This window comes from Ochotona curzoniae, unplaced genomic scaffold, assembly GCF_017591425.1.
Source record: "Ochotona curzoniae isolate NIBS_2020 unplaced genomic scaffold, NIBS_Ocur_1.0 contig_64, whole genome shotgun sequence".
Classification (NCBI taxonomy): Eukaryota; Metazoa; Chordata; class Mammalia; order Lagomorpha; family Ochotonidae; genus Ochotona; species Ochotona curzoniae.
This window is the reverse complement of record NW_024466502.1, coordinates 26,450,754-26,463,102: the sequence shown is the minus strand read 5'-3', so window position 1 is coordinate 26,463,102 and position 12,349 is coordinate 26,450,754. Positions and strand designations below refer to the sequence as shown.

Below are 12,349 nucleotides of genomic sequence, written 5' to 3'. Positions count from 1 at the left end.
AGAAAAATGTTTAATTTTGAGTGTTAGCCATCTCTTAGGAAAGCTAGGTCATGCTATCACACATTGATATCCATTTTTTAAGGGAGAGCTTGGTTAACAGAAAGGAGGAATGTAGTCAGATGCCTTTTGTAGAGCTAAAATAACCTTAAGCAAAAATAATGTGCACATTTACTTAGATTTGTGTTGATTTTTGCTAAGGAATTTTTAAGCTTACTTTCCTCTAACCTTTAACATGAGGTGACATATGAATTACCTCAATGTAAATAAGTAAATTCCTTTGCTTCCTTAGTTTCAAATTATTTTCTTGAGAAGGTAGCCAAAAGCTTGCTCTACTTAGTCATGCCAATGATTTACTTGTTGTCTATGCAGACATTTTAATTCTTTCAAGTTGAAATAAAATAATTATACTTTATATTTTTTGTTTTATATACTTTTTTAAAGATTTATTTATTTTTGTTGGAAAGTCAGATTTACAGAGTAAAGGAAAGACAGAGAGAAAGATCTTCCATCTGCTGATTCACTCTCCAAGTAGCCACAACAATTAGTGCTAAGCCAATCTGAAGCCAGGAGCCAGGAGCTTCCTCCAGGTCCCCTAAGCGGGTGCAGTGTCCCAAGGCTTTGGGCTGTTCTCTACTGCATTCCCAGGCCACACTCAGGGAGCTGGATGGGAAGTGGAGCTGCCGGGACACAAACCAGCACCTATTTCAGATCCCGAGCATGCAAGGTCCAGGCTACCACACCGGACCCTGTTTTGTGTATTTGAGTGATGTTATGTATTAAACAGTTTCAACTTAGCAGTAATTGGTTAGTTCACTTGATTATTCATTTTTAAGATTATGAGAGTAATTTAAGCTTTGTAAATGAATTTTTTAAGGGTTCATTTGTATTTATTTGGAAGGCAGAGTGACTCAGAGAGGAGAGACAGAAAGAAATCTTCCATCTGCTGATTTCTTTCTGAAATGGCCACAAAGGCTGGGTATGGTCCAAGATTCTAGAACTCAATCTGGGTCTCCCATGAGTGACTAAGGCCCCAGTGTGCTCTCCCAAGCTCATTAGTAGGGAGGCAGATAGATTGCAGAGCACCTTGGAATCAAACTGATACGGGATGCTGGTGCTACGGGCAGCAGCTTATCCACGGTACCACATTACTGTACTCAGTGGATAAATCCTTACAACCCGTATAAATGTGCTAAGAAAGGAAATTGTTAAATAAGGAACTAGAAAACAATAAGGAGGGCAGTTAGTAAAAACAGGCTTCTAGAGGTATGCCACTGAAAATATAAAACTATTGTTAATTAACTCCAAAGTTGGAGTTATCTTTTAGATTAATCAGTGAGTGATATTATCATCTCTCATTCCCACTCCACAAAAATATTTGACCCAGAACTTTTAGATCTCAATGTTTTAAATGATTTAATAAAATAATTTAAAAAATTTTTATGGGGCCAGCATTTTAGCCAGGTATATGAGTTAAGCTGCCTCCTGCAAACCTGGGCACCAGTTGAATCCCAGTTGCTCCATTTCCAATCCAACTCCCTGCTAATGGCCTAAGAAGGTGGTCCAAGTGGTTGGGCCTCTAGGCCCACGTGGAGACCCAGACGATCCTGGATCCTGGCTTTGGTCCAGCCCACCCCCAGCTTTTGCTGCCATCTAGGGAATGAACCAGCAAATGGAAGATCTCCCTCTCCGTCTGTGTCTGTCTCTCACTTTGTGTTTGTATTTAACGGTGCCTTTCAAACAGCTAAAATAAATATTTATCAGCAAAAAGAAAGAAAAAATAGCTTAGCTTTAAAATAAATAAAATTGTATTTGTGCTGAAACATCGAAATAGAAGTGGGCATTTGGCCTAGTGGCTAAAACACCATTTAGGGTACTAGTATCCCACATGAGAGTGCCTAGGTGCCACTCCAGCTCAGGCTCCTCTTCCAGCTTCCTGCTAACGCATACCCTGAGAGGCAGCAGTGATGAGTCAGTAACAGCTGGGCTTCTGCCGCTCATGTAGGAAGCTTTGATGGAATTCCCAGTTCTGGTCTCTGGCTTCCCAGTAGTGAACAGAAGGTAAGACCACACTCCCGTCTCTGCCTTCATGTCTCTCAACCTTTCAAAAGATAAATAAATAATGGAAAACTTAAGCATGAGAGTAAGTAACAATAATTTGTTTTTATTAATTGTAGAGTTAAAAAATTATATGCATAGGACATAAAGCCAACATTAATGAATAATCCCAATTAATTGTTCTATATGTAGTTATTGGGGACAATAGAAATTATTTTTTTGTCATTCGTGAGACACATGGTTATCTTAGGGTAATTGAGGAAGCAACTCTGAACAAAACTGTAGTTTTTACGTTTATTATTTTGCAGAGTTGATATATCCAATCTGAGGGAAAAATGACATCTTTCAAATGCTCAAGTAAATTTATTTGAATACTTATTTTACTAAAAGTTAAGATACTGAAAATATTTACAATAGAGAGAAAAAGTAGCTGAGAAGAACTTTGTAAAAATGAAAAAGCTCAGTCCTAGTGATATTAAGCAGTTGGGCCCTCATGAGAGAGCCAAACCTTAGATTCATGTCTGTCTACTTTCTAATCATGCACTCTTAAATATTATGTTATACTGCCTCCCTATGTTTTAGTCTGAATAAGGAATGAGTTAATATAATTAAGGAAAAAAGTAAAAAATTAGTGTAGAACTATGTTGATCATGGCTGAAGTATAATGACAGGCATGTGGGATTTTGTTGTATTTTCTCTCTTTTAAACATTCTTTAAACATTTTTTCAAAGGAAGGACAGACTTTGCAGTTAAGTTTCATGGGTTCAAATCCGCTTAATGCTTAGTTTGGGGCAAGTCGGCATCTGTTCTAAATCGCCATCGTCCTACAGAACTTTCATGTGTTCCATAGTTGTACTGGCTGAATGGTGGCTGCTAGCAAATTACAGCTGTTGAGCATTTGCAGTGTGGCAGTACTACTGATAACTGAATTTTAAATTTTATTTCATGCTGTCCATGCTATTGTGGCCAACATCCGTATTTGCTGGGACAGTGTTCCTTCTTATGGATTGAGTATGGCACTAACAGCTGCTAATTCGTATGGTAGTACTTAGCATTGAATGGTTTGTACTTATACATAGCAGCATGTGTAGACATTATACTCAATAAACATTTGCAATTATTAGTGATTTTTTTCATTGAAAATCATCTTAAAAATGAAAAATACAGGCAAGTGTTCAGTGCCCTGATGGTGGTGTTCTGTTATCAGAGTATGTGATTTTGATCCCAGCTGTTCCACTCCCAGTCTAGTTTCTTGCTAATGCGCACCCGGGAGGCTACAGCCATCCAAGGAGGGGACCTGGATTGAGTTCCATGGCTCTGGTATCATCCTAACCCATCTCTGGCTCATGTTGGCTGATGCTGGTCTGACTCAAAAAGAGAGGATCTCTCTGCCTTGTCTCTCTGCCTTTCAAAGAATATGAAAGTAAATAAATAATAAAAAATTTTAAGGAATTTTTAAAGAGAAGGGGTAACAATAATAATGAATAATTTTTAAAGCTATGCCAAATATGGAATTTACTACCCCCAAAAGCTTTGCTACGTATGTACCTCCTTTAATGATGCTGTTTTGTAGACTTATTGTATATAATTTAATTAAATTTTGGACCATTTCATAGGATATGAAATCATGATTTTAATTGAAGTGTTTATCTTCTAACAAAAATGAATTCATGCGCTTTCTTTCAGTAGTTTAACAGGTTTTTCAGATGTTGCTATAGATGTACTGGTTACATGAATGAAATGCTGTGATATGACAGTGCTATAAAAAAAAAATTTAAAAATCAGGTCAACCAACAACTCAGGCTAAAGCCCAGCATCGTATGCCTAGAGTTTTGTACATGTGCAGTTTTTCACCCCTACTTTGCAAAAAATGGCATGTCAAATTGTGTAGTGAAAAACATCAAGCTGTTTTTTTTTTCTCATGGTAAACATGTCTGTGAAGTTTTTGATGTAAACCTCAAAGGAAAGTTGTGAAAGTTAAATGAAGGGACATATATAAAGTTTCTGACTTGTAGGGAAAACTCATTAACTATCCCTTCTCTTACCTCAATAAATTATGAAACTTTAGCTCCCATAATATAAACTCTTTAAAAACTGAATAATGTTATGTTTTTCTTAGAAAATTAAACAGTTCCATCTTGCCACACTCACCCATTGCAAGTTTAGCCATTTATACAATATACTCAATATCTAGAAAGGTTAGAGTAAGTAAGTATATAGTAAAGAACCATTACGAACATATTCAGAGCTAACGTTTGAAATGTCACTATTAACTACAAATTTCCCCATCATTAAAGTAGTTGTTTTAAACAAGTACTGTGAACTCTCTTCTACCAAGCCACAGGGGACAGTCTGGCTAATACAGGTAGCTTTCTTCCTCAGGGGTGAAGGAAGCATTGCAAGGAATCATTAGCATAAATTTTCTTTCCCTGTTGTCAGTTCTCAGTTTATTCTTAACTAATGGTTAAAGAAGAAAAGACTACATTGTCAGCTTTGCTTGCAAGGCTAAGCCAGAGTATATTGATCCAGGAAGTTAAGGAACAATATATCAGGAATATGTTTTCATATAGCAGGTGAAACAGAGTCATAAACAGGAATTTTCTAAGTAATAATTAACAGTGAACTCAACAATTATTGGTGTAATATACCATTCAAGATAAATGTGCTTATAAGGAGATTTGTTTTGTAGTAGCTTTATGAGTCACGCAGAGAATAGCTTTGTATTTTTAAAGGTAAGTTTCCACTGTTAAGAAATATGTCTTACAAAGACTAGGATTCTGTTGAGTAATTACATACGTATAGCAGTGAATGTACTGAGCATACGCTGTTTTAGAAACCCGCGTGTTGAAGGTGATCTCCCTAAAGAAAGACGACAAAGAAAAATATATGCCGAGATATGCAAATGAGAGAAATAGTGTCTGGGATGTGTACTGTTTGTGGCAAATCAGTGTCCTACACAGAGAACAGAGTTGTTTTGTAAACCAGTTTATTCACCTATTTTCAATTCCATGTAATATGGTGCTTTCACTATTGACTTAAGAATCTTTTTTCTTAAAAACATGTGCACTGCATACAAAGCATTTGTAAAGCATTATCCAGTTAAAATCCTGTAATTACTTCTACATTCCATTCCCATGACACTCTATTTTATTTAATGGATCTGTTGATATTTGAGACACACACAGAGAACACTTGGAAGCACTACTTGTCACTGTGTTTATATACTGTGCAGTCTGTATGAACATGGGCAGGTACTGGACATGAACAGAAGCACATGTATGTTCCTTGCAAGTTCCTATCTCTCAATAGTGTGTTTTTACTTTCATTTTGAAAAAATAATTTATCTTCAAAATGATTGAGCCCAAGACGGATTAGAGTTCTAGAGTTACACAGCTGTGCTTTGGGGAATCTAGCAGAATGTGGCGGTTTCCTCAATACCATTTTGTTCTTTTCAGCCCGTCGGCTCTGTAGGATCCCTGGCGCCTAACTCCAAAAGTCAGTTTGTTTTTCTGCTGAGCTGCCTTACCTTTATTGGCATTTAATTACTGTTTTCCTCTGATGCTTGTTTTTCATCTAAATTAGTAATACCATGTAGCATTTATATCGAGTTTTATGTGTCCGTCACTTTATGTAATCATTCATTAGCTAATTTACATATCCCTTTGGCATATAGGAACGCTCTTTTCCACTTTTACAGAAGTAGAAGCAAGTTCAGTGGCATGTGAATATTCTGCTTTCTGCCATGCAGAGCAGTGGCACAGTAGGAAATGGATGTCAGAATTGCATCTGGGTTTTCTTTTTTGAGGACCAATTCTGATGCTTCCTGGGCAAGTTCTCAGTAGGAAGAAATGTAGACTTTTCCCTCTCAATCCGTGGAATTACCAATTCTTCCAGAATCTTGACCACTGTTCCTTGAATTTAAAAAAGTTCTGCCTAGTATTCTTAAGATTGATGACTCTTCCTTTCCTTATAGCATAACTTAAAGGTGTAGCACATGGTCAGCAAAATAATTTTCATTAAATTTGCACTTACAAATTTTGTCTCAACACTTAGCAAATCAATATTGCTTTATGAATAGTTGTTATGGTGCTGATTTATTGCAGTGGCATTATAATTTGTGTAATTGTTCTAATAGCTTCTCTGTGTGGAAGAATACAAATACATGGCATATTTCAAATATTTATCTTAAGGCATTATTAGCCTATAAGATATTTTTTACCCTTCCTCTCAGAAAATGGGTGATATGCAAGGGAAAGTCACTGTGAAGACTTCAGAAGTGAATACTGAAGAATTTGAAGACAGAAGTCATTTTGCAAGTTTCCCACAGACCAACTATGAGATTTATTTACTTAGCTCAACAATTTAGCATGCTATAAATCGAAAATTGCTGCTTTGAATTTTAAAGATAATTATTTAGCCTCCCAATATCTGTGTTTTAATATTCTACCCATATGTAATTCTTTTGTGGGAGTTCTAATTGATCTTTTTAACATTTCAGGGGTAGTTATCTTTACAGCAGTGATTATTTTAATTGGAAAGTCAGATATACAGAGAGGAGGAGAGACCAAGAGGAAGATCTTTCGTCTATTGATTCACTCCCCAAGCAGCCACAGTTGCCAGAGCTGAGCTGATCAGGAACCAGGAACTTCCTCCAGGTCTCCCACGAGTGTCCCAAGGCTTTGGGCCATCCTCAACTGCTTTCCCAAGCAATAAGCAGGGAGCTGGATGGGAAGCAGGGCTACTGGGATACGAACCAGTACCCATACAGGATCCTGGCACTTATAAAGCAAGGACTTTAGCCTCCAGGCTACTGTGCTAGGCCCTACAGCAGTAATTTTATGTCCTTACTAGGCAGAAAAGTTTTCTCAGAATGTAACCTAGTTACACTATCGAATGATTATTAAAAGGAAAAGGCAGCCAGGCATTTATACTACAGTTAAGAGGTCTGTTTTTCACATCATTATGCCAAAAGTGATTCTGTGCTTGAGCTCTTGACTAGCTTTGCACTAATGCAGACCCTGGAGGCAGCCGTGACAGCTCACATTATTAGGTCTCTGCCGCCCACATGGGAGACCTGGATTGTAATTCTGACTTAGACTTCGTCCCACCACATCCCAGGCCTTGAGGTTATTTGGAGAGTAATGCTGAGAATGGGAGCCCCGTGTTGCATTCTCCCTCTCTGTGCCTCTCAAATAAATATTTTCAAAGGAAAAATATTTCATAAAATTATGGGGGCTGGTTTATACAATATTGGTTTAATCTGTTGCTTCTGCTGCTGCTTCCTTATGGATGCTGCTGCACTTCTGATCCAACTCCTTACTAATATGCCTAGGAAAACAGCAGAAGATAGCCCCAAGTGTTACGACCCTGCCGCCCATATGGGAAACCCAGATGGAGTTCTGGCTCCTGATTCCGACCCTGGCCTTTGTGTTTTTGGGGAAAGAACTAGTGGATGGAAGATCTCTCTCTCTCTCTCTCTCTCACTCTGCCTTTCAAATAAATCAGTAAGTCTGTTTAAAATAATATAAGTAAATATTTTAAAATTTATTTATCTATTTGAAAGTCAGAGTTGGAGAAAGATCTTCCATCTACTGGTTCACTCCCCAGGTGACCACGACGTCCAGGACTGGAGCAGATGTAAGCTGGGAGCTTCTGATGGAATGTCCACATGGCTTCAGGGTCCCACACCGCTTTGGCTGTCTTCCTCTGCTTTTCTAGATGATTTTGCAGCGAGCTAGATCAGAAGAGGAGCAGCCTGGCCTCAGAACGGTGCCATATGAGATGCCACTCTCACAGTCAGCGTTTGTATTTGCTATGCCACAATACTGGCCCTGAGTATTTTTAAAGAATTTCTTCAAAAGGATCCGGCACGATAGCCTAGTGGCGAAAGTCCTTGCTTTGTATATGCCAAGATCCCATATGGGCACCATTTTATATCCTGGCTGCTCCAATTCCTATCCAGCTCCCTGCTTGTGGCCTGGGAAAGCAGTCAAGAATGGCCCAAAGGATTGGGACCCTGCACCCATGTGGGAGACCTAAAATAGACTCCTGGCTCCTAGCTTTGGATTGGCTGAGTTCCAGCTCTTGCAGCCACTTGGAGAGTGAGCCAATGGATAAAAGATCTTTCTCTCTGTCTCTCCTTCTCTGTATAAATCTGCCTTTCCAATAAAAAGAATTAATCAAATCATTTTTTAATAATGTCTTCAAAATAGCTAGGCCATTCGATAAGTAAAACATTACAGTGACTAATTGTGGTATTCTTATGGACAAAAAATATATTTAATTAATACTATCAGGTCTGTGTTTATTCTTTTACTATTTATCAACTGTACACTCGTGTGATAACTTTTTTAAACTTTTTTTTCCAGTAATCTAAATAAAGAAAAGTCTGCTTTGCTACAGATGAAGAACCAAATGGCATTAGATTTGGAACAACTTCTTAATCACCGAGAGGTACTCTTTCCAAACTGTCAGGATTTGGGCTATTTTCAGCTTTGTCACAGTTAGCCTTTAAGATTGCTGTATACTGGTCGTACACGTTCATTCATGACATCTCCCTTTGCCCTTCACTCTCACTCATGCAGTGCCTCTTATTTTGGACCAATATTACTTTGTTCCTTCTTCTGTCACTAACCTTCTGCTTCATTTAATGATTAGCCATTTTCTCTTTCCACCATTAGTCAGCTTTTTTGTGTGTCACAATCTTTTTTTTTTTAAGATTTATTTTATTATTTTTTTAATTGGAAAGGCAGATATATAGAGAAGGAGATACAGAGAGAAAGATTTTTCTGTCCACTGGTTCACTCTCCAAGTGGCCACAAGGGCTGGAGCTGAGCTGATCCAAAGCCCTCATGGGTACAGGGTCCCAAGGGGGCATTCTCCACTGCTTTTCCAAGCCACAGACAAGGAGCTGGATGGGGAGTGGAGCAGCCAGACACCATCCTACACCCATATGGGATCCCAGCCGAGGCAAAGTGAAGATTTGTTTTAAAGATTTTATTTATTTTATTGGAAAGTCAGATATACAGAGAGGAGGAGAGACAGGAAGATCTTCCATCCGATGATTCACTCCCCAAGTGAGCGCAATGGCCAATGCTATGCCAATCCGAAGCCAGGAGCCAGGAACTTCTTCCATGTATCCCACACAGGTGCAGGGTCCCAAGGCTTTGGGTCGTCCTCTACTGCTTTCTCAGGCCACAAGGCCCAACTTCACCCCAGAGGCATCAGTTATATGATGGGTGGAAAGAATAAGGTATACTGGCATAGACTCTAGAAATGACTTCTAGGTGGATAGGGCAGCCCGACAATAAGTGACAGGGCTGGGAAAAGCGTGAATGGAGATATTTTTTCTTTCATCTGTCTTGTAACATTTCAGGCCTTATCAGTTACTACTACTGTCACTCTGTCCTTAGGAGTGCCATCTTCAAATAATTGTTTCTTACTGTGAACACCCGATTTTAGATGTTTTTGAAATTATTTGAGATAGTAGCCGGAAATGACTGCTTAGTTATATCAGCTGTTTTTCCAAAAACATAACAAATATGTTTTTCCAGAATAACAATTATTTGAGTTTAAATGATCATGGATTCAAATGAAAACTGGGATGCTTGGGGCAGGTGTTGTGGAATGATAGGGTAAGCCACCCCATTCAGGTCCCAGGAACTCTGCTTTGCATCTGGCTCTCTGCTAATAAGCATAGGAACCCACAGACGATGGCTCAGTTGTGAGAGTCCCTGCCACCCACGTGGGAGACCCAGTGGAACTTCTGGCTCGTGCCTTCAGTCTGGCCCACCACCAGCTGTGTAGCCGTTGAGGTGCAAACAGCAGCAGGTGGAATATCCCCTTATCTCTCTTTCTCCCTCTCTTTCAGATAAATCTGTTTCAGATTCATCTGTTTCAAAACTGGGAAAACAAAAACTAAAACACCCAATTATTGGATTGAGAAGAAAATATATATAAACATGCAAAGTAATACTAACAAAATGAAGCTATTTATCTAAATTGCCTACTGTCACAGGCCACCAATGAAAATTGTATGGTTGTGTAGTAATAATTGTCAGCCAGTTTTTGTATATTTGACATTATATCTGCATATAGACAATTACATCTTAATAATGCAACATTGGAGCTTTTTATATGGCCAATCATCTGAAGAAAGATTTTTGTTTTCAAAGCAAAGTAAAAATTAAAGCTAAAAACAAGTCTGATCCAAATTTTTTCTTTAGCCCTTTCTAAGAAACTTTGTAATGCCAACTTCTGCAGTGTATGTAGATGCTAAAGCCTCAGCAAACTGCGTATATGGAAAAAGATTTATTGATGACCCCCGGAAATGCTTGGCCATTCATCTGAGAGTATACCTAATGAAAGAGTGGGCAGGATCAGTTTATCCACTGAATGCCTCTTAGGCTCAGGCAGTCAGAATAGCCGATAGATAACAGCTGGATCAGGATAACTCTGATAAATACTTTTTGAAATTGAAAGTCAGGGCTGAGGTATGGGTTGGGAAAGAAAGGCACTTTGGGCACGTACAGTAAAGAGACACCCATTTTCTGGCAGTGTGGAGTGTGGACTGGCACCCGAACCCCTGCCCCCGACTCATTGCACCTGAAGCTGGCTTGCCTCACTTTGGTCAAAACCTTGGGGAAATTAACTAATATGAATCATGATTATAATCAGCTAAATTTTGACAGTGTAACTTAGTTATTCAAAATGAGATCAAATGAACATTATAAAGTTCCTTGTTTTCTTTCTCATGCAGGCTTCTCTAGTTATAGCTCTTTAGGCAGTGTTAGTTCTGATAAGAATATAAATATTTATGAAATATAAAATGAGATCATTAATTCATTTACATAGTCATTAAATATATTAAGCAAAACTAGAGAACAAGCGGGACAATTCTAGATTGACAGTTGTACAACATTTGGGGCAGGGCCACAGAGAGGTGTTATCTTCTGTGTTGGTGCTGGCTCAAATATAGATGCTGAAAAGATTATCTTCCCTCATATTAGTTAAGTTGTGGGTCTAAGGATTTCCAGGAATGGATAGTGAACCTTTGTACTATAAATTTTTCATACTGATACATTAAAAAAATAATCTTGCAGGCCCTAAGGCCAGTACAGTAGATAAAGCTGTGGGCTTTGATGCCAACTTCCAATAATGGAGTGTTCCCTCCAGCCCCAGCTTCTGATTCAGCTCCCTGTTACTACACCTGCAGAAGACAGCCCAAGTTCTTGGGCCTCTGTCACCCATGTCAGGTACTGGATAAAGTTCCTGGCTCCAGGCTTCAACTTGACCAAGCCTTGGCCACTGCAACCTTTTGGGGAAAATTCTGTTTCTCTCTCTCTCTCACTCACTCACCCTCTCTCCCTCTCTCACTCACTCACTAGCTTTCAAATACATAAATCTTTGAAACATAATGATTATGTTGGAATTGAGCAAGGTGTAGGTGATTTTCAGTCCCAACCTTACCTTAGAGAAAATATGTTAGTCTGGGAGCTGGCATTATTTTGTGGCAAGTACCACTGCTACCTGCAACAGCAAGCTGCTCTACTTCCAATCCAGCTCCCTGCTAATACACCTGGGAAAGGCAGCAGAAGATGACCCAAGTACCATGCTTGTGTGAGGCCTGGAAGAAGCTCCTGGCTCCTGGCTTCCCCCTGGCCCAGACCCAGCCATTGCTGCCATTTGGGGAATGAACCAGCAGATAGAAGATCTTTCTTTCCCCCCACCTCTCTGTATTCATCTATATAACACTTTCAAGTAAAGAAAATGTCTTATAAAGTATGTTAGTCTAATAATTTTTTTAAAAGATTTATGTTTTATTTCTATTGGAAAGGCGGATATACAGAGAGGAGAGACAGAGAGGAAGATCTTCCATCCCATGATTCACTCCCCAAGTGAGCGCAACGGCTGATGCTATGCCGAGCCAAAGCCAGGAGCCTCTTCCGGGTCTCCCACGCAGGTGCAGGGTCCCAAAGCCTTGGGCCGTCCTTGACTGCTTTCCCAGGCCACAGGCAGGGAGCCGATGGGAAAAGGGGGCCGCTGGGATTAGAACCGGCACCCATATGGGATCCCGGGCGTGCAAGGCGAGGACCTTAACCACTTTTTAAATTATGTAAAAATAGGAAAAGAGAGTAGGTGTAGAAAGAAGTGCTTTATTTGAAGTTGCAGTTTCAGACCATAAAGTTCAACTGAATTAGATAAATATAGTAAGTTAAGGGACCTGCGCTACAATTATTAGCTGCAAAAAGTTATCAAAGGGCCAGCATAGTATCCTAGTGACAAGTCTTCGCCC

The 12,349-nt window shown here is 39.2% G+C and overlaps 1 protein-coding gene across 1 annotated transcript in view; it reads left to right on the top strand.

Moving 5' to 3' along the window:
• The window catches only part of PIBF1 (progesterone immunomodulatory binding factor 1), a 207,868-nt gene that overhangs the window by 152,971 nt on the left and 42,548 nt on the right, over nucleotides 1-12,349 (top strand). Inside the window, exon 17 of the mRNA XM_040991299.1 lies at nucleotides 8,424-8,508. Within this exon, the coding sequence (XP_040847233.1) occupies nucleotides 8,424-8,508 (85 nt within the window). The remainder of the gene's footprint in view (nucleotides 1-8,423; nucleotides 8,509-12,349) is intronic.